The sequence below is a fragment of the Peromyscus maniculatus genome, chromosome 22, assembly GCF_049852395.1.
Source record: "Peromyscus maniculatus bairdii isolate BWxNUB_F1_BW_parent chromosome 22, HU_Pman_BW_mat_3.1, whole genome shotgun sequence".
Lineage (NCBI taxonomy): Eukaryota > Metazoa > Chordata > Mammalia > Rodentia > Cricetidae > Peromyscus > Peromyscus maniculatus.
The window spans coordinates 11,744,871-11,766,209 of NC_134873.1; the positions used below are offsets into that span (position 1 = coordinate 11,744,871).

At 43.2% G+C, this 21,339-nt stretch overlaps 1 protein-coding gene and 1 non-coding gene across 3 annotated transcripts; both read right to left on the reverse strand.

The window, feature by feature from the left end:
* Nucleotides 1-3,800: 3,800 nt before the first annotated feature.
* On the reverse strand, nt 3,801-20,400 carry LOC102925117 (uncharacterized). Of its 2 annotated transcripts, XM_016009558.3 has the most exons (4): nt 20,254-20,400; nt 8,331-8,457; nt 7,874-7,934; nt 3,801-6,652 (listed from the first exon to the last, which is right to left on the reverse strand). In XM_016009558.3, exons 1-4 carry the CDS (start codon nt 20,266-20,268, stop codon nt 5,182-5,184), a joined length of 1,674 nt encoding a protein of 557 aa, XP_015865044.2. In that variant the 5' UTR covers nt 20,269-20,400; the 3' UTR covers nt 3,801-5,181. The 2 variants fall into 2 exon arrangements, with proteins under 2 accessions (XP_015865044.2, XP_076415063.1); XM_076558948.1 differs by lacking the exon at nt 20,254-20,400 and having other exon boundaries at nt 7,680-7,934.
* Nucleotides 8,066-8,228, reverse strand: LOC121825207 (U1 spliceosomal RNA). Its single transcript, XR_006067338.2, has one exon. It is a non-coding gene; the product is annotated as a U1 spliceosomal RNA (small nuclear RNA).
* Nucleotides 20,401-21,339: the final 939 nt, after the last annotated feature.

Consider the following 21,339-nt stretch of genomic DNA (forward strand, 5'->3'; position numbering starts at 1 on the left):
TCCCGTGGCTGATTCCTGCAAACTGAAATCTCTTTCCCTGGGCACGGGAAGGAGACTCATGAGACTCATTCTCATGAAACTTAACGAGGCCCAGGAAAGTCAGAAAGTTACAGAGTGCACAAGACGCCATTGTTAGGGAAAGAAGATTCTGGCTCTGAGAAGCCTGTAGGTTGTGTGAGGAGCAGCAGGATGCAGCTCTCCCGAACCCTGATCTCTGCTGGGGTGGGCTTTGCAGTGATGCAGATGAATTTGCATCCCCTGTGCTCCTGTAAATCACCACTGGAAGCTCATGGGTTCACCGAAGTAGACTTGGTAGGTTTGGTTTCCTCTCTATGCCCTATCTGGTTTGAATGGAAGTTTGTAATGTCTCCCCAGGAAGCAACCACACAATTATTGACATTAGCACCTGTCTCCTACCACGGAGCACCTCATGACCCCCAAGCGGGGTCACCAACCTCTCCTCATTCTGTGTTAACCACCCCCTCCCCCCTCCTCCAAAGCTACTAGAGCAGTGGTCTCAACCTTCCTAGTGCTGTGACCCTTTAATACAGTTCCTCATGTTATAGTTACCCCCAACCATAAAACTGTTTTCGTTGCTTCTTCATAACTGTAATTTTGCTACTGTTATGAATCATAATGATATCTGATATGTGACCCTGGGAAAAGGTCATTTGACCCACAAGCTGAACGGCTGCACTAAAGCCTCTTTTGGTTACTAAAACCTCCACAAACCCAGTATGGATTAGTGGCTTGAACAGTGTTCGCTGGACACATATGAGTTCTGCTGGCATCTGAAATGAGGGTTGTCTTGGCAGACTGGAACTCAAGCCTCTGGAGTCAGAACTACATACAAGTAGTGTCATGTTTCCATGGAATTGTGAGATATCAACTTGTTGGCAAAAGTGGAATACTAATGTTAGGTGTGAAAACAGAGCAGACATTGGGTGACAGAAAAACAATGTGTGTGAAACGTTCACTTTTGGTCTCCTATGTTTAATACACGTGGTGCTTTGAAAAGAACGGCCCCCATAGGCTAACGTATTTGAATTCTTAGTCACCAGGGAGTGGCACCATTTGAAAGGATTCGAAGAATGAAGCGCATGGCCTTGTTTGAGGAGACATGTCAGTAAACGGTGGGTTTTGAGGTTTCAAAAACCCATGCCAAGCCCAGAGTCTCTCTCTCTGCCTACAGATGAGAATATCCAAACTCTCACCATGTCTGTCTGCATGCTGCATGCTCCCTGCCATGCCTGTAAATTCTAGGCAAGCCTGTAATTAAATGCTTTCTTTTAGGCTGGGCAGTGGTGGCACACACCTTTAATCCCAGCACTCGGGAGGCAGAGGCAGGAGGATCTCTGTGAGTTCAAGGCCAGCCTTGAATATTACTTTAACTGTGTAAAGTACACAGTTTATGCTACATTTATTTAATAATGTAAAACTGTGTTGCATTTGTTTCACCTTGCCTGCCTAAGGCACCTGATTTGTTTAATAAAGAGCAGAATGGCCAATAGCTAGGCAGGAGGAAGGACAGGCGGAGCTGGAAGACAGAGAGAATAGAGGAGAAATCTAAGCTTGAGAGAAGAAGCAAGAATGAGAGGAAGAAGGAGAGAAGGAGATGCCTGGGGCTAGAAGCCAGGAAGACACCAGACAGACAGACAGACAGACAGAGAGACAGAGCGGAGCAGTGAAAGTAAGATATACAGAAGTAAGAAAGTTAATAAGGTAGATGAAGAGATAAAGGTTAAATTTCAGTTAAAAGAAATGTGCCTGGGCTGGAGAGATGGCTCAGAGGTTAAGAGCACTGGCTGCTCTTCCAAAGGTCCTTAGTTCAATTCCCAGCAACCACATGGTGGCTCACAACCATCTGTAATGTGATCTGGCACTCTCTTCTGGCCTGCAGGCATACATACAGGCAAAACACTCTATACATAATAAATAAATCTTTAAAAAAAAAAAAAGTTAAAACGTTCCTTTAAAAGAAAGAAAAAAAAAGGAAGGAAGGAAGGAAAGAAGGAAGAAGGAAGGAAGAAAGGAAGGAAGGAAGGAAGGAAGGAAGGAAGGAAGGAAGGAAGGAAAGAAGGAAGAAAGAAAGAAATGTGCCGAAGCTAGGGCAAGCATTAAAAACTAGTAATAAGTCTCTGTGTCATGATTTGAGAGCTGATTGGTGACCCAAAAGAAAAAGCCTAGTATATGGATACTCATCCCTTCCAACCTTATCCAGTATCCTCAAGCCTAAGTTTGTCCTCCACATTGTGCTTCCTTCCAGCAATGAACAAAACTTTGGCAATCAGGAGTCTACCTCCACGTCCCATTGATAAAAACAGCCTATTGGGCCTTTAATCCCAGCATTCAGGATGCATAGACAGGTGGATCTCTGTGAGATGGAGGAGGCCTTCATGTGCCATACAACACAAACTTAATAAACTTGTAAGCAAGACCTGATATATAATTAAAATATATGTATCTTGCTTAATAGTTAAAAAAAAAAAGGTTTTCAGAACAATTTTAAAATAGTTCAACCTTAAAAGGACACTACATCTCTAGAGAAATGGAATTGAGTCAGCTTTAAAGTAGTGACAAAAGCAGAGTGACCGGAGAGCTGAAAACTCAGTCATTCTAGGTCCTTAAGGCTGGAGCCTCAGCGCTCAGGGGTGATGGGTGGGTGAGTGAGTGGAGGGTCGGTGAGTGGGTGAGTGGGTGGGTCAGAGGGTAGATGAGTGGGTGGAGGGCCAGTGGGTGGGTGAGTGGGTGGGTCAGAGGGTGGGTGAGTAGGTGGGTGAGTGAGTGGGTGGGTCAGAGGGTAGATGAGTGGGTGGAGGGCCAGTGGGTGGGTGAGTGGGTGGGTCAGAGGGTGGGTGAGTAGGTGGGTGAGTGAGTGGGTGGGTCAGAGGGTGGGTGAGTGGGTGGAGGGTCAGTGTGTGGATGGACAGGCTTCAGCAGTCCCAGTCTGACACAAGGTGCCTAGAAGTTTTCTGAAGCACTGTGTTTCCCTAGCCACAATGAGTTTGGAAACACTAGGTTTGATATGGATGAAGTAAACATCAATTGCAGCAGCGCACATGAACTAGGTAGCAAGAGCAATAGACAAGTGAGCAGAAGGCAAGATGCTCTTCCTTCCACGCTTTTTATCTGGACCCCCAAGTGCAGCCTACAAGTGGGTGGATCTTCCCACATCAATCAAGAAAATCAGAACAGTTCTTCCAGTGAGGGTCCACCCACAGGTGTTTCTAATTGGTGGCGAGTTGGCATTAAAACCAACCATCACAGACATACAAGAAAGTAATGCTAGAAAATAAACAGCAAAGAGAGAAAAATAAACATATGCAAAACAGAAACAATATAAAATCAATAGAAATATGGTTTAAAGGGTTTAGTCAATGGCCCAGTGGGTAAAAGCACTTTGCAAGCTGAGGACCTGAGTTTGAATCCTTAACACTCATGTAAAGCTGGGAATGGCGTCAACCATGGCTTCAATCATGCCCATACACCCAGCCCTATGGGGAGTGGAGAGGGGTAAACAGCTGGATTTTGCGGGCTGCCAGATTAATTCATAGTTGAGTAAGAGACACTTTCTCAAGAGAATAAGTCAGAGAGAGTGGTAAAGCAGGTCACCCATTGATATTACTATTCTGGCTTCAGTAGGAACACGGACACATGTGCACACACACACAAACATATATGCATACAGCACATGGTCTTACATACATACATACATTTCAAAATTTTTTTTGTTCATGAAAAAGAATAAAAGTACAGACAAAGTGGCCAGAACTAGGCATATGAAAGCAGTGCAAATATTCCAATATTCTCAAAAAGTCATTTTTAATTAATCACAATTTTTGAAAAAAAAGCATTTATGCATATTGACATGTTACAAGTAAATGTCAGTCCACCACATGAACCTACACAATTTATAATACAAGTAGAAACATGTACCTAATTTAATGCAAAAGGACATCACCCATTAAACTATAGATTGCTGCTTTAAGAAACCTTACAAAACCATTTCATGATAGTGTACTTTCTACAGCTGTTTTGTTTTTCAAATGTGGGTCTGACCAGTCTCCATTCCATGGATATAAGTTGTCATCTCATCTCATGTACTTGGCTTATGCTTGTTTTGTAAAGCAAACTTTGGAAATAGAAGTCTAGAATTAGCTCCTGGGTTGGAGAGATGGCTCGGTGGTTAAGAGCACTCACTGTGCTTACGAAGGACTTGTGTTCAGTTCCCAGCACCTACAGGACTGCTCACAACCATCTGTAACTCCAGTTCCAGAGGTTCCAAGGCCCTCTTCATGGTGGTGCAGGCACTGCACACATGTGGCACACATTCATACACGCAGGCAAAGCACTCATACATGTGAAATAATATAAATAAGTCTAAATTTTAAAAAATCTGTATTTAAGGTTATTCTATGGTAGGACCTTTCATGTCTGTGAAAGGAACAGCAGTAATGGAAGGCTTTCCAATATTGCCTACATACAAAGGGTTTCTCTCCAGTGTGACCTTTTAAAAAATTGTTATGAATATGGGTAATTTGCCTGCATGAGTAATTTGTCTGTGTACCATGAGCATACAGGGGCCACTGAGACATTAGATCCCTTGGAACTGGAATTAGAACCAATAGTAGGCTTCCATGTGGGTGCTGGGAATTGAACCTAGGTCCTCTGGGAGAACAGGCAGCATTCTTAACTGCTTAGCCATCTCTCTAGTCCCCTCTAGTTGACTTATTTGGAGGAAGCAGGGAAGAAGTGACGAGTTTCTACACTGCAGACATGCACAGGGTTTTCTGCAGTATAATCTGCGGCATGTCTTTGCCATGATCTGGGACTGCAAAGATTTAAACGCCACCTGCATTCCTAGGGCTTTTCTCTAGTGTGACTTCCTTCATGGACTTGAAGAAAACTTTTAGTACAAAAATCATTTCCATGTTATTTTTTTTTTAAAAAGTTCCCCTCCATTGTGGCTGTTTCAAGTTTGTTTTGTTTTTGTTTTTTAAGAAATCAGTAGGGGAAAAAAAAGAAATCAGTATGATAGAAGGCTTTCACACATTGGTAGACTTATCTTCAGAGTGAGGTTGCTTATGCGAAAGCAACCCAGCCATTTAAAATGTGTAAACATTATGCCAATGAGAATAAGTAAAGGCTTTCCCATATTGTTTACATGCATAAAGTTTCTATTCAGTGTTGAGTTCTTTCATGCTTTTTAAGGTGGCTAAGAGACCTAAAGCCTTTCCCACATTTCTTACATTCATGGGGTTTCTCTCCACTGTGCATCAGTGCATGATACTGAAGAGAACTTAAATGAGTGAATGTTTTACCGCACTGCTTACATACACAAGGTTTCTCTCCGGTGTGAATCATTTTATGTTTCCGCAAAGCACTGTCAGAACTCAAAACTTTCCCACACTGTGAACACACATACGGGTTATCTCCACTGTGTATCTTTTCATGACTTCGAAAGGTTGTAGAAGATATAAATCCCTTCCCACATTGTTTGCACTCATAGGGTTTGATGCCATTGTGGGTTACTTCATGTCTTCTTAACTGATTCAAAGACAAGAAGGCTTTTGCACACTGCTTACACACATAGGGCTTCTCACCAGTGTGAATTCTTTCATGTATTTGTAGTGAACCCAGACGAGTGAAAGCTTTCCCACACTGCTTACAAACATAGGGATTCACACCACTATGAGTTACTTTATGTTTTTGAAATTGAGTCCAAAGCATGAAGGCACTCCCACACTCCTTACATACATAAGGTTTTTCCCCAGTGTGAGTTCGTTCATGTACTTGAAGATAAGTAGAAGTGATGAATCCTTTCCCACATTGCTTACATACATAGGGTTTCTCTCCAGTGTGGATTCTTGTGTGTCTTTGAAGGGAAGCAGAACGAGAAAAGCTTTTCCCACACTGATTACATGCATAGGGCTTCTCGCCAGTGTGGATTAGTTTATGCCTTAAAAGAGAATTCAAACGAGTAAAGGTTTTCCCACATAGTTGACACATATGGGAACTTGTGCCGGTGTGAATTTTTTCATGTCTTAGAAGAGAACTGGAATACGCAAAGGTTTTCCCACACTGCTTACATAAATAGGGCTTCTCTCCAGTGTGGATCCTTTCATGTACTTGCAGGGAACTGGGGAAAGGGAAGGCTTTCCCACACTGCTTACATGCAAAGGATTTCTTTGCATGGTAATGATGTTCATGCCCCTTCAGGGACCTGAGGGAAGTAAAAGTTTTCCCACACTGCTTACATTCATGGTGTTTTTCTTCAGCCGTAGTCCTTTCATGACTTTGACCAGGGCTTAAGTCTTCATTAGACTGCTTATTTTTATCAGATTCCTCGGCAGTGTCAGTACTTTCATGCTTCTGAAAAGATGGGGGAGAGCTGGAGGTCTTCTCAGATTCCTTATTATTATCCAACTCCTTTCCACTTTCCTGAACTTCATTTGATTGTTGCCCTGGCCTAGGTTTTAGCTGGACACTTAGAGCTAAATGGCCAATGATTACATTTACAAACTCATTTCTTTTACATATGTGTACTCCTGGATAAAATTTATGGTTCACAGTGCCTTCCATAGAGAAGTTGAAGATTTCTGCACACTTATGACCTTCTTTACAGTCATGTAGTTTCTCTACCAGTTGACAGCTGTAAGAAATGAAAGTGTTTGATTATTAATGATTTACCAGTAGGAATACTGGTTCTATGTACCATAAGAATCTTGAACATATTTTGACCGAATGCTATGCAGCATGATTTGAGGGTAGCTATAATAAAAAAGCAATAGTATAATAAACCAATGAGAAGTTATAGTGTTTCCATGCTTGACAAACATTAAATGTATATTTCACATTTAAATACACATTTCAGTACTCAATATTGTGCACAATTTGATTCACAATACTGATAATGAAAATCATGTTGCATTTTGAACTACTTGAATGTTGTGGTAGTTTAAATGAAAATGGCTCCCCCTGGCTCACTGGGAATGGTACCATTGTGTGGTGTGGCCTTGTTGGAGGAGGTGTGGCCATGTTGGAGGAAGTGTGTCACTGGGGCTGGGTTTTGAGGTTTCAGATGCTCAATCCAGGCCCAGTGTGTCACATTCTCTCTTTCTGTTGCTTGTGAATCCAGATGTAGAATTCTCAGCTACTTCTCCAGCACCTTGTCTGCCTGAATGCCACCATGCTTTCCACCATGATGATAATGGACTAAACCTCTGAACCCGTAAGCCAGACCCAATTAAATGTTTTCCTTTATAAGAGTTGCCCATGTTATGGTATCTCTTCACAGCAATAGAAACCCTAACTAAGACAAATGTCTATATTGAGTTATCTTTTTTATTTATTTATTTATTTATTTATTTATTTATTTATTTATTTATTTATTTATTAAGATAGGATTTCACTTTGAAGTGCTGGCTGGCCTGAAACTCACTAAGTAGACCAGGCTGGTCTCTAGATCAGAGATCCACCTGCCTCTGCCTCCCAAGTGCTGGGATTAAAGGTGTGGCCCCACACCTGCCTATTTGTATCTCAATTATTAATTCTAGTCTAAAAGAGTAATCTTATTTTTGTTTCATATGCACCTGATACCCAAGATTGTAGACAAACTGACATTTCATTTTCTATAATGTATATGGAGTAAAATATAAAGTAGGATAAAGTATCACAACCTGGCATCATGATACTCCAGTTGTTTCCAATGCTTGAATATCTGAGATGTTCTTACTGATGATGTGGAACGTACTGGCAGTTTTGGAGACAATTTCCTGAGATCAACTCAGATTGAAGCTTGATATATTTGTATCTTTTACCTTTTTTTGTAAAATGTCCCATGACACCATAAGCTTTGAGGAAACTGGATTACCTTTGTTTTCTCTCAGAATTTTGGTATTCATTTTCAATCTTTTGGTGTTTCCTTATGTTTCCTAAAATACAGATCAAGGCAAATCATTATGGATCATGATATTATAGTAAAAACATTAGTAGATTCCAACTAAATTCATGGTATAAAGTGACCCCATCTCACATATTTACCCTCTTCTTTCCCCCCTTTTTTCAGGACAGAGTGTGAACACAGTCTCCTGCTACCACAAATTATACAGTCAAGTTTTCTGCATTTGGGGAAAGCACAGGAGTGAGCACATAACAAGTGGAATGGATGAGTCTCACTTTGGGAAGACCACCTCCTGATTGTGGTGTCTCCCCTGTCAGGTAAGTATATCCAAATGTTTCTTTGCCATATTTCAGTACATGCAGCAACAATGATGAACTAGAAGCACTTTTGTTTGATTGACTTATTATGAGAATGATTATGTCTTTACCTATTGACACCATGTTTCTCAATATTTCCTTCATCACATCTTTGTAGAGGTCCTTTTGAGATAGATCCAGCATAATCCACTCCTCCATGGTGAAGTGCACAGCCACATCCTCAAAGGTCACTGACTCCTAAAAGAACACACATATATTTCCACAAGGATGAACCTCACAGTACCAGCTATCCAGAGCTCATAAGAAGTTATTGTGACATTGTGTTCCATATATGTTCAAGTTGTCTTAGTGTCTTGGTCACCACACTCTTTTTTTTTTTTTTTCTTTCTTTTGAGACAGGGTTTCTCTTTGTAGTTTTGGTGCCGGTCCTGGATCTCACTCTGTAGACCAGGCTGGCCTCAAACTCACAGAGATCCGCCTGGCTCTGCCTTCCAAGTTCTGGGATTAAAGGCGTGTGCCACCACTGCCCAGCTGGTCACCACACTCTTACTGTTCGTTCATACATACCAAGATTCTCTAATACAGTAACTCTGACAGTAGATTGGAACAGTTGGGTAAAGTAACAGCAGAATAGGACCATCTTTGCCCTCATATGCTGTGCTAATTTCTCTTTGTCCTCTGGGTCACTGTGACAACTTTTATAACAAATTCTGATTATCTAATGTCCCAAAGAAAATTCAAGACGGATCTCTGTGAGTTCGAGGCTAGACTGGTCTGGTCTATAAAGTGAGTTCCAGGACAGACTCCCAAGCTACACAGAAAAACCCTATCTTGAAAAGCAAAAAAAAAAAAAAAAAAAAAGCCTTGTAAAATCACTTTTGCCGGGTAACCTTTAATCCCAGACCTCGGGAGTCAGAGCCAGGACAGGCACCAAAATTATACAGAGAAACCCTGTCTCAAAAAACCAAAAAAAAAAAAAAACTACATATTCTTACAAATGCTAAAGGAAAACATTTCATTTCTCTTGGTATCTGGGACCTGTGATTAAAAGTGATTCCTTCTTATATAACTATAAAAATGATGTAGCTTTCCTAAACAGTTGATGCCAAGCTTATGTGACTTTTATATCATTGTTTTCTCTCAGAATCCATACTACATTTCCATGGTATTACCAGAGAGAAACCATTTGGCTAGACTCTATATTTTCTGAATGTTGAATCTTTATGGTGTTTTGAATAAGATTGGTCTCCATAGGCTCATATATTTGAATGCTTAGTCATTAGGGAGTGGCTGAGAAGGGTTAGAATGATTAGGAGGTGGGGCCTTCTTAGAGTAGATATGGCCTTGTTGGAGGTGTGTCACTGGGGTGGGATTTGAGGTTTCAAAAGCCCCTGCCAGGCCCAGTCTCTCTCCTCCCCTCCCCTCCCCTCCCCTCCCCTCCCCTCCCCTCCCCTCCCCTCCCCTCCCCTCCCCTCCCCTCCCCTCCCCTCCCCTCCCCTTCCCTCTCCCCTCCCCTCCCCTCCCCTCCCCTCTCCCCTCCCCTCCCCTCCTCTCTCCTCCCCTCCCCTCCCCTCCCCTCCCCTCCCTCCTTCTCCCTCCCCCCTCCTTCCCCCATGCCTGCGGGCCTGCCAATCAGGTTGTAGCACTCAGTTACTGCTTCAGCTCCCTACTATGATGAAAATGGACTAAATGTCTGAAACTATAAGCAAACTCCCAACTAAATGTTTTCTTTTAAGGGATGGCCAGACTGCAACCCACAGCTCCAGAGAGGCTAGCTAACGGAAAGACCCTAGGAGGAACACATGGATGACCCAGCGAAGGAGAAGTGGATGAGATCTACATGAGCGGACTGGGTGTGGGGGGGTGGCCGAGGGTGAGGTATGGGGGATGAGAACATAGGGAAATGGGAAGGTTGAATTGAACAGGGACAGAGTGGGAGGGCAGGGAGGGAGATACCATGATAGACGAGGACATCATGGGAATAGGAGGAGGCAGGGTACTCTGGAGGCTCTCAGGAATCCACAAGGATGACCCCACCTTGGTCTGCTGGCAGTGGTCCAGAGGGTGCCTGGACTGGTCTACTCTGGTGACCGGTCTAGTGAATACCCTAACTGTCATCATAGAGCCTTTGTCCAGTGACTGATGGAGGCAGATGCAGAGATCCACGGCCAGGCACCAGGCTGACCTCCAGGAATCCAATCAATGAGAGAGAAGAGGGATTCTGCAGGTGGGGGACGTCGAGATCATGATGGGAAGACATGCAGAGATGACCAGCCACACTAGAGGAAACTCATGAACTGTAGACTAGTGGCTGTGGAGCCCCCATGGGACTGGACATAGCTCAAACTGTTTGGAGGGCACCCAGACAGGGGGATCAGGATCCATCCCTGGTGCATGGGCAGGCTTTTGGGAATCCAGTGGCTGTGGTGTGACACCTTTCACAGCCTTGGTGCAGTGGGAAGGGGCTTGGACCTGCCTAGGCTCAGTGTGCTGGGCTCTGCTGACTCCCCATGGGAGGCCTTGATTTGGGAGATGTGAGGATGTGGGGTGGCTTGGGAGAGAGGGCTGGGAGGTGGGAGGAGGGAGGAGGTGGGATCTGTGGGTGGTATGTAGAGGCAGTAGAAAATTTCTTAATAAAGAAAAAAAATGTTTTCTTTTATAAGAGTTGCCATAGTCATGGTGTCTCTTCACAGAAATAGAACAGTGACTAAGACAAGTGGATAGTATTGAATCACTCTTCTCACAACTTGTTAGGGACTTGAATAGAGCCTCTATGATTCACTATAAACAACATTTAGAAGTGTGTACCTGTTTTCTCATAGAGTATTCTTAAACAATAATTTGATAAGACTTGTGATGTAAGGCCAGAGAGATGACTCAGCAGTTAAGATTACTGGCTGCTCTTCCAGGGGACCTGGATTTGATTTCTAGCACTTGTGAGGCAGCTCACAACTGTGCAACTTCAATTCCAGGTAATCAAACCCTCTCTTCTGGTCTCTGCAGGCACTAGGTGCACACACGCATTACATGGATGTACACTCAGGCAAAACAACCATATACATAAAATAAAACAAAATAATCATTTTTATTTTTTTAAAGACCTGATGGTACCTATTGATTTTAAACTTGACCGAATCTAAAACTCACCTAGTAGACAAGACTCTTGCTATGTATGTCTGGGATTATCTTTTACATTTTAGGCAGAAGGACTTACCCTGTATGTGGGATGCACCATTCACTAGGCTGCAGGAAAGTGAATTCAGAGGACAGTGTTAACTGAGCATTGGAATTCATTGCCTTCTGCTTTCTGACTGCAGATTCAATCAATGTGGGCGGCTGCCTCCAACTCCTGTTGTCAAGCTTCCCCCTGTATGAGAGATTGCAACCTTGAACTAAATCCAGAATAAACCCCTGCTCTCTGAAGTTCCCTTCTCAGGAGTTTTGTCACAATACAGTACAAGAACTTATACAGGACCGATTAAGGGTAATTCATTTTCTAATAAATTAGTATTATCATTTTTATTTGGGAATGCAATGAACAATGAAAAAATAAACAGCTCCTACTACCATGTGCCCTCTCATAGACATGCATGAAATTCTATAACTACTAAAAGTGTGATGGTATCAGGCAAGGGTGGTACACACCTTTTAATCCTAGCACTTGGGAGGAAGAGGTTGATGGATCTCTGAGTTTGAGGCCAGCCTGGTCTAAATAGCAAGTTCCAGGACAGCCAGGGCAATACACAGGAAAACTCTGTCTTGACAAACAAAAACAAAACAAATAAACAAATAAAAAAAGAAGTGTGATGGAGGATTAAAAAAAAAAAAAGAAGTGTGGTTACCGCTAATTGTCATTTGACCTAGTCTAGAAAAATTTAGGAGACAAAACTCTGGGCATACCTAAGTGTAGTCGTCTATATTAAAGTTAGTCTTCGAGAAGATCTGTGAAAGGTTATTTTGATTAACTGATGTGAGAGCAGCTACCTTAGTGATGGGCAGAACTGCTCCCTAGGGAGGGACTGGTGAACTGTGTGCATCCCTGATAGCATTAATTCAGCATTCTCTGCTTCTCGGTTGTAGGTGATGTGACCAGGTGATTCTTGACTGCCCCACTAGGATGGACTGTACTTTTGACCTGGGACCCAGAGAAAAAACTCTTTTCTTAACCTGCTTTTTCGAGGGCATTTTACCACAGTAACAAGAAAATGAACTAAGACAAAAACTGGTACTGAGAACTGTGGCTGTTGCTGTTGTAAACTGGACTATGTGGTTCTTTGGTCTTTAAAACTGGTTTGGGGAGGTATGGTGGTTTGAATGTGAATGGCCCCTATAGCCTCATATATTTGAATGTTTGGTCCTTACTTGGTGGAACTATTTGGGAAGGATTAGAAGGTGTGGCCTTGTATTGAAAGACCCCAGCATACTAGCTTAGCCTAACGCCATTTCGAGTAAGGTCTGAAAAGCACAGGGTGTCTACGGCCGGCCACCTGGCCCCAGAAAAGGGTACTAAAGGTCAGAAAAACAACTTGGAGCCAGACAGCAGGCGTGTCAAGCTCGGGGAAAAACCACGAGCTGTCCTGAGTTTGAACCTGGCCTCATTTGAATCGTCCAATCAGAACCCTGTAAACCATGCTCCTCGTGCTCCTGCTGCCAGACCCTATAAAAACCCTCCACTCCAGCCCGTGGGCGCGCCAGTCTCTTGAGCCTCTTGAGGGACTGTGTTGCCCCGGGTACCCGTGTTCCTGAATAAAGCCTCTTGCTGTTTGCATCTGACTCGTGGTCTCGGTGTGATCTCTGGGCGAGGGTCTCTCCAGAGGGAAGACTGCCTTCGGGGGTCTTTCAGTATGAGGGGGTGTGTCACTCGGAGTGGGCTTTCAGGTTTCAAAAGCCCATGCCATTTCAGTTGGTGTCCTGCCTTGTGGTTGTTGTGACAACATGTAAGCTCTCAGCTACTGCTCCAATGCCATGCTTGCCTGCCTGCTGACATGTTCCCCATCCTGATGGTCATGGACTCACCTCTGAAACTCTTCTCTAAGTTTCCTTGGTCATGATGTCTCTTCACAGAAATGAAAATAAACTTGAGTGTTTCTGTCCTGTTTTGATAACAATATGTTGTGCATAGATATAAATATATTAAACAGATATTTGTGTTTTCTTTCCTCTATGACTTTATCATGTAATGTAACATCAAGATAATGCTAGTGGTTATCATGTTTAAGTTTTAAGACACTAAAAGAATGCCCTTCAAGAGATATTGTCACCTATTCTAAAATATAATTGTATTTGTGGTTGTATATGGGATACTTATATCATGTTAGTTGTAATTATGGCTTGGCTATTGTTTTTATTATTTTATTTATTTATAGTTTTTTGAGACAGGATTTCTTTGTGTAGTCTTGGCTGTCTTGGAACTTGCTCTGTAGACCAGGTTGTCCTCTAACTCAGAGATCCACCTGCCTCTGCCTCCTAAGTGCTAGGATTAAAGGTGTGTGCCACTACTGCCTGACTGCTTTTATTAATGTATTCAGTCATAAGGGGATGATTGTGATTAAAGTTGACAAGGGGTAGACTTATGATGACTAATCTTGGTTGTGAACTTGACTACATCCAGAATTAAATGAAACCCAAATGGTGAAAGACTTTCCTTGGTTGGATTATTTGAGGTGGAAGACCCACCTTAAATCTGAGCCATGCCATCTGGCATCAGTCTCCATAAATGGACATGGAAGAAGAAAGCTTTTGCCTTTTACCTGCTTACCCGACTTTCACTGGAAGCTCATCTGTCCTGTTCCTGAGGCACTCCTTCACTGGTGTTGGAGCCTACACCACTGGGATTCTAATGCAGACCAAAAACTGGCAGCTCTCTAGGACATCCCTGGGACTCCAGCTCCAGATTAGGACAGCTGACATCCATTCTCATGGACTGAACAATTGTTGGATCCTTGGCCTTTGCATCAGGAAACAGCCACAGTTGGACTACCTGGACCACAGTCTATAACTGTGTGTGTGTGTGCGCGTGTGTGTGCTTGTGTGTGTGTGTGTGTGTCTGTGTGTCTGTGTGTCTGTGTCTGTGTCTCTGTGTGTGTCTGTGTGTGTCCATTCTATCAGTTCTGTTCTTTAGAGAACCTTGACTTATACAGGAGGAATAGAGAAGTGTTTTGAACTTTTGATTAGAAAATCCCCTGAATGATTGATTCAAAGAGGGTTCAGGGGCCATGCTTGTGAGAACTTTGGAGACATGAAGTCTGAGAAAGGAGCTGTAGTTGAGATCAGCACCCCTGAAGCAAGTCCTCCGATGCTGCGCTAGGACAGTAGGAAATGTGTCTGAGTACAAAACTGCACCTGACCAAGGCTGCCTGTGAGCTTCAGAGGCTCCACCCTCTGCAGCAAAACTTGGCCGTGCCATCCACATAGTGCTGACTTCAAAGAAGTGAAAGACACAGAATTAAGGGGGGGGGGTCACATGGCACCAATGCCCAAGCAATGTATGGCAGAACTAGAATATCTTCAAAGAGGCCTAAGTAGTCATTCTGTGAAGCTTAGAAGAGAAATGCTAAAAGGATGCCAGTATGAAAAGAAGGAAAAGGCTTTTAGGTGGGGAAGGACGTGAGATTAGGAACTAGTTTTATCCAGAGGTAAGAGATTTTTTTAACGTAAAAAAGGAAAAGATAGTGAGATAGGACAAAAAGACAGGAAGGATTTGAGGGACACTGTAGAGTGAGCGGCAAACAGAAAACAGGCCTGAACCCCACTCAGGTTGAGTTGTCCCGCAGGAAACTTCAGCAACCACTGAGAAGGCCAAGAGTGCTTATGAGACACAGTATGTTTCTTAAGGGATTGAGCTGGGGGGGGGGGTGGGGGCGGGAACTCACGTCTTTAATCCCAGCATGCAGGAGGCAGAGGTAGGCAGATCTCTGCGGGTTCCAGGCCAGCCCAGTCTACAAAGTGCCAGGACAGCCAAGGCTACACAGAGAAACCTTGTCTTGAAAAAACAAAACAAACAAGCAAAAAAGACATCTTGTCAAAAAGAATAATATATGTGCACAGACATACATGCATCAAAACACCTATACACATAAAATAATAAAATAGTTTTTGAAAAAATTCAAATTAGTAGTCTAGCTTAGGACCCACAAATTATAAGTCTACATAAATGAAGTAAAATGTTTCTATCTAAACCATCTTTATGTATGGCTATATGAATATAATATTGTCTACACGTGCTTACATTTTTATATTGTATGTGCAAAAACAGAATGGCTCATAAGATGAATAAGTTAAATTAGTCCAAGTATTTCCTAGTTCATAATGTGGCTAGAATTTTAAATCTCAGCACGCTGATTCTGGAAATCACGACAGAGACACTGAGAGTGAAAGACCAGCTCTATACATCAACGTGGCTCTTCCTGGGAGAACAAAAAAGGGTCTGGTGATATGAATCTGCTTTCTGGGAGATGACACGAGTTTCTATTAATGGGAAGAAGTTCAGAGCAAAGAGGTATGCACCAATACGGCTGGTCTCTTTTCTGTGTCATTACCTTAGTTCTTAGCGTGTAAGGTGGTCAAAGATTGTTGTCGGTGGGCTGGAGTGATATCAGGCTTGGCAGTGGGAGCCCTGGCTGTTCTTCCAGAGGACTGGGGTTTGCTTTCCAGCACCCACATGGCAGATCTCAATTGTATGTAACTTCACTTCCAAGGGAATCCATTGTCCTCTGGCTTCCAAGGGCACCAGGCATACGTGTGGTGCACATACATACATGCAGGCAAGAAGCCAATACACATAAAATAAAAATAAATATTAAAAAAAAGATTCTTATTGTTTCCTAGGAATTAACTGGTCCTCAGGCAAGGCCTCATGTGGAAATGGTTCATGCTCTGCAGCTCTAAAATCTAAGACAGCTAGTGTTAAGACAAAGGCTGTCTCTATGCTTTCAACTTTCCAAGAAAAGCGATGGATACCAAACTAGACTGAGATGCTAGAGTTTTCTAACTAATTTTTTGTTGCCTTACAGGCCAAACTTAAAAGTAGTCCTTTTTAAACAAAAACACACTTTCTAACTGCCTGTTGTAAGAGGACTTAAATCTTTTTTTGTTTTTGTTTTTTGTTTTGAGAAAGGGTTTCTCTGTGTAGCCCTGGCTGTTCTGGAACTTCCTCTGTAGACCAGGCTGGCCTCAAATTCACAGAGATCCGCTTGCTTCTGCCTCCCAAGTGCTGGGGTTAAAGGCATGTGCCACCATTGCCTGGTGGATAACTTAAATCTTTAACATGTTGGTTAAAGTCAGTTGAAAAAAATGAATAAATAATTAATCATGTATCTTAAGGATGACTAACATGTTTTAGAGGCATTCTGAAAGACAAAAAGAAATCACCAAGTTTTTTAAAAAGGTCTTTAAAGACGATATAATTTTGGAAAAAAAAATGTTAAAGCAAAAAGGGACTGCTGCTGGGCAGTGGTGGCGCTCACCTTTAGTCCCAGCACCTGGGAGGCAGAGGCAGGCGGATCTCTTGAGTTCGAGGCCAGCCTGGTCTACAGAGTGAGATCCAGGACAGTCAGGGCTATACAGAGAAACCCTGTCTCAAAAAACAAAAAACAAAAAGGAAGACAAGAAAGAAAGAAAGAAAGAAAGAAAGGAAGGAAGGAAGGAAGGAAGGAAGGAAGGAAAGAGAGAGAGAGAGAGAGAGAGAGAGAGAGAGAAAGAAAGAAAGAAAGAAAGAAAGAAAGAAAGAAAGAAAGAAAGAAAGAAAGAAAGAAAGAAAGAAAGAAAGAAAGAAAGAAAGAAAGGAAGAAAGGGAGAGGGGCTGCAGGGATGTCTCAGCCGTTAAGAGCACAGGCTGCTCTCCCAAAGGACCGGGGTTCAATTCCCAGCACACACATTGCAGCTCACACCTGTCTGTAACTCCAGTTCCAGGGAATATGACACCCTTACACAGACATGCATGCAGGCAAAACACCAATGCTGATGGAATAAAAATGAATAAATTAAGGGAAGAAGAAGTGCGTGGATCGGCAATATGGCTCAGTGCAGCGACTAAAGGTGCGCACCCTGCATACCTGGCCACCTGGCTTTGACCCCTGGAACTCACATAAGTGTGGAAGGAGAGAAGTGACTCTAAACAGTGGTCCTCTGGCTTCCACTAGGAGACTGGCATGCACGTGCTTGAATTCACAAGCACACCCACAATAACAAAAAATACATTTTTTAAAGCTGTGAGGGCAAAGCCAGAAAGCTTAAATATGTCACAAAGAGGAAAAGTAAGATACAAAAATCCTTTATAGGAGATAAAACTTGAATGTGGTATACATGATAAAGTTAGCTATAATTAAAGATTATTTCCTAATCATCTATGGTCAGATGTTGGTAGATGCTGATCTTGTCAGACAATCTTCACCACACATTAAGGAAAACTAGAAACAAAGGCAATGAGAATCTATACATTTCAAATTCTGGAGCTCTTAACAACAGTTAAAATAAGGACAGTCTATGCCAAGTAGTGATGGTGCACGCCTTTAATCTCAGCACTCAGGAGGCAGAGGCAGGCAGATCTCTGTGAGTTCGAGACCAGCCTGGTCTACAAAGCAAGTTCCAGGGCTACACAGAGAAACCCTGTCTTAAAAAAATAAAGTTACAAATAAATAAATAAATAAATAAATAAATACAGTCAAAAAATTGCAGGGAGTGTTTATCCATACAAGAACAAACCTGATTGATATCCTTAGCTCTGGGAAATAATATATTTATCTGGACAGATAAATACAGGCTACTCAGAGAAACCCAGAATAAGGCTTTCCAAATTCCCACATTTAGCCTCAACAGTTAACAGTTGAACTGGACGACACACAAAATGCTTGCTTAGGCAGATTTTCCTGAAGTGTGTCTCCTTTCTCTAGGCATGTCATCATGGACCCACTGCTAGTCTGAGCCAGCTCACATCAATCCTTGACAGTAATCCAAAAGACAGGATGACCCCAGAGAAAACTGTTCTAATCTACAGGCTAACTGTGGCACCCCCTAGCACATCAGACTCTCCTATGTTTTGTTTGCTCTTGTTTAAGGACAGTTCTCTTTAGCCTAACCGTAGGGAAGCTTGCGGACCCAGCACTTAGGGCTTTCCCTGTCACAACACTTCCTTCACGTACTGTCCTGGCTTATTTCCATCAGGACTTTCCATTTTAAAACAATATTTAGAAAGAAACCAAGTAACAATGATGATAGAGGCCAACCGCATCGACCCCGTGCATGTGGATCTTCCTTTCCATTAGCCTGACAACGTCAAGAGGACTTGGGATTCACCATCAGTCCTCAGAATCTTTGGCCTAAGGGCACAGGTCAGGGAACTGAGAGGAAGGTTTGCCTCGAATCCTTGTTCTGGTTAGCTTTAACTGCCAGCTTGACACAGTCAGCAGTTATCCCAGAAGAGAATCTCAATTGAGAAGTTATCTGAATCAAATGAGTATGTGGGCCTGTCTGTGGAGGATTGTCTGGATAGTTCCAGCACCCTACGGTCCAGCTTACAGTGAAAGGCACCTCTCCTAGGCTGGTGGTCCTGGGAGTATAAGAAAGCTAGTTGGGCTGCAGAGATGGCTCAGAGGTTAAGCACACTGACTGCTCTTCCAGAGGTCCTGAGTTCAATTCCCAGCACCCACATGGTGGTTCACAGTCATCTGCGATGAGATCTGGCACCCTCTTCTATACATAATAAATAAATCTTTAAAAAAAAAAAAAGAAAGAAAGAAAGAAAGCTAGTTAAGCATGAGTTTATGAATCAACCAGCACGTAGTGTTCCTCCATGATTTCTGCTTCAAGTTCTTGCTTGAGTCTCTCCTCTGAATTCTTTCAGTGATGGACTGTGACCTAGAAGTATTAGCCAAATCCACCCTTTCCTTCCCGATGCTGCTTTTAGAGTGTTTTATTACAGCAACGGAAGAAGACCAGAACTACATGAAAGTCTCCTTGGGAATGCAGATGTGCCACTGAGATGGGTGAGACATGGGATGATAAAAAGAGGATGACTGCTTGTGGCTAATTTATGCTGTAGGGAATGTCAGCTTTTGTGCCAAGCCTAGAATGGTTCCATTTTATTAAGCAACAATTTTGACCTGATTCACTGGAATATTAAGCATAAGACCCTAGAAAGAGCAAACAGCCACTATCTGCCAGCGTACAAGGAGGCACAAACTCACTGCATCAATAAACAACTCCTGAAATCATACCAAATTTTATCAAAAACACCAGACGCACACGCTTGTCAACGGCACTATAAGCGACCCCAAGACCAGAGTGTACGAAGCGTGACAATGATTACAGGGTCAGCTGTCACGAGCCGGGAAATAGCCACAGGCAAGGACCCCTGCCTTTGTCCTGGGTTTCAGCGCAATTTCTCCTGTACGGTTGATTGATGAGACTTATTCGGTCCCCAACAGACCTTTCTTGGTCCCTGCAGTGGCTCAAAGCCTGGACTTCAGGAAAGCTTTCTGGGCTCCCAAGCCTAACACTTAGCCATTCCACAACCTGCACATTGGTTTATTTTTGTGTGAAGTGTTAATGTATGATTTAATATTAGTGATTACGATTGGAATAAAAGAGCTGTGATTGCCCACGGTCTGCGAGTAAGCAAAATCAGGCTTACGTGGAAAACCGCAGGCAAGAAAAAATCATTTATTGGCTATTTAATAAATCGTGACAGTGTAAAAAGACACAACACGTCCCTGTATGTTTGTGACATAACACACACAAGGACTCGGGGGTCACCACACCCCTTTTCTCCTCTGGTGTAGGATCTCCCAACCTGTGTACCTGGTCTCCACCAACCTCCGCCGACACGACACGGCCCCGTCTTCGGAGACTCGGCACTGCGGATGCACTGATGCATCCGCTGCACTGAGCACTCAGCAGGGACTTGACAGCGGCTCTGGCTGCTGGCCCAGCTCCACCCAGGAGGATCCCCGCTCCGAGGCTCATCAGAGCCAGTCTAGACTCATCCTCATCCGCAGACTAGAGCTGCACCACACTCCCACACCCGGCCGAACAAACCATTTCCAGCGACATGGTGTCCTGGTATCCTCTTGGGGTTCCTGCTGTCAGTGGAGGGGAGGCTGAAAGGGATGGGAGAAACCTGGAGAGTCCCTCCCCAGTCGGAGGAACCCAGATCCCAAATATGGCAAGGACAAAAAGGGATGTCTCAGTGATATGTAGCGGCCATCTTCCTAATGCCTGGATTTTTCATTGGACATGCATCCCAAAACAACTTGCCTGGTTGGCCATCAAGCCGCAAACCCGCCTCTTAAAGCTTAAGTGACGGGAGGAGCACACCCATGTGGCCGAGTGAGATACAGGTCAGGAATTCCAGGCAGGAGCCTGCCCAAACAACCCAGCTTACTCCTCTGGACCCACACTGGCTCCACTAGGGGGAAAGGGCACAAGCAGAGCCTGTCCGGCTTTCCTGACTAGGCACTTAACTCAGCGGGCAATTCTTGCTTCCTCCCCTTCCAATGGGGTTACAGATGTGCTCAGGGAATTCCAGACTCAGTGTCTATGGCAACAGCCCACCACATCATAGAAAACAAAAGGCAGACCAGGTTTCATTGGAATAAAAGAGAGACTGATATATCACACTTCAGAAATTTGGAATGAAGCAGATTTCTCTACCTACCCATATTCAGTCAGTAACATAGGAAACATATATATATATATATATATATATATATATATATAAAGGAACACAATTATTGAAAGCATAGAGAAAGTGAAATTTATAGACAGAAAGAGGCAGACATACTCGCGAAAGTTCCCATACTTTAACAGTGACCAAGCCTAACTTGACCCAATGACTTCTGCTGTCTTCTACATTACATAACTCCAAATGGCCAGTCTCGAGAGACAACCGGTGCTACACAATTCAGCCTGCCCCCTCAGATATATGCAAGGATCAGATTCAAAAGGGACACCAAGTCAGATTGTTCTTGGTGGCTGTCACTAAACTGGAGGTCACAGTATCTATCTGAAGCCCGGTTCAGCCACGCAGCCTTGTGAAGACATTTAAAACATGCGAATTAATAGTAAAAAGCAGAAAAAGGAGAATTATGCAATATGGCCATGTTGGAAAGAGGACCAAAAACA

Excerpts from the sequence above, each read along its gene's own strand:
- LOC102925117 (XM_016009558.3), bottom strand. Across the intron at positions 7,935-8,330 it reads GAGAAACATGGTGTCAATAG|GAAACATAAGGAAACACCAA; the intron begins GTAAAGACATAA and ends TCTGTATTTTAG. Across the intron at positions 6,653-7,873 it reads AATTCTGAGAGAAAACAAAG|CTGTCAACTGGTAGAGAAAC; the intron begins GTAATCCAGTTT and ends CATTTCTTACAG.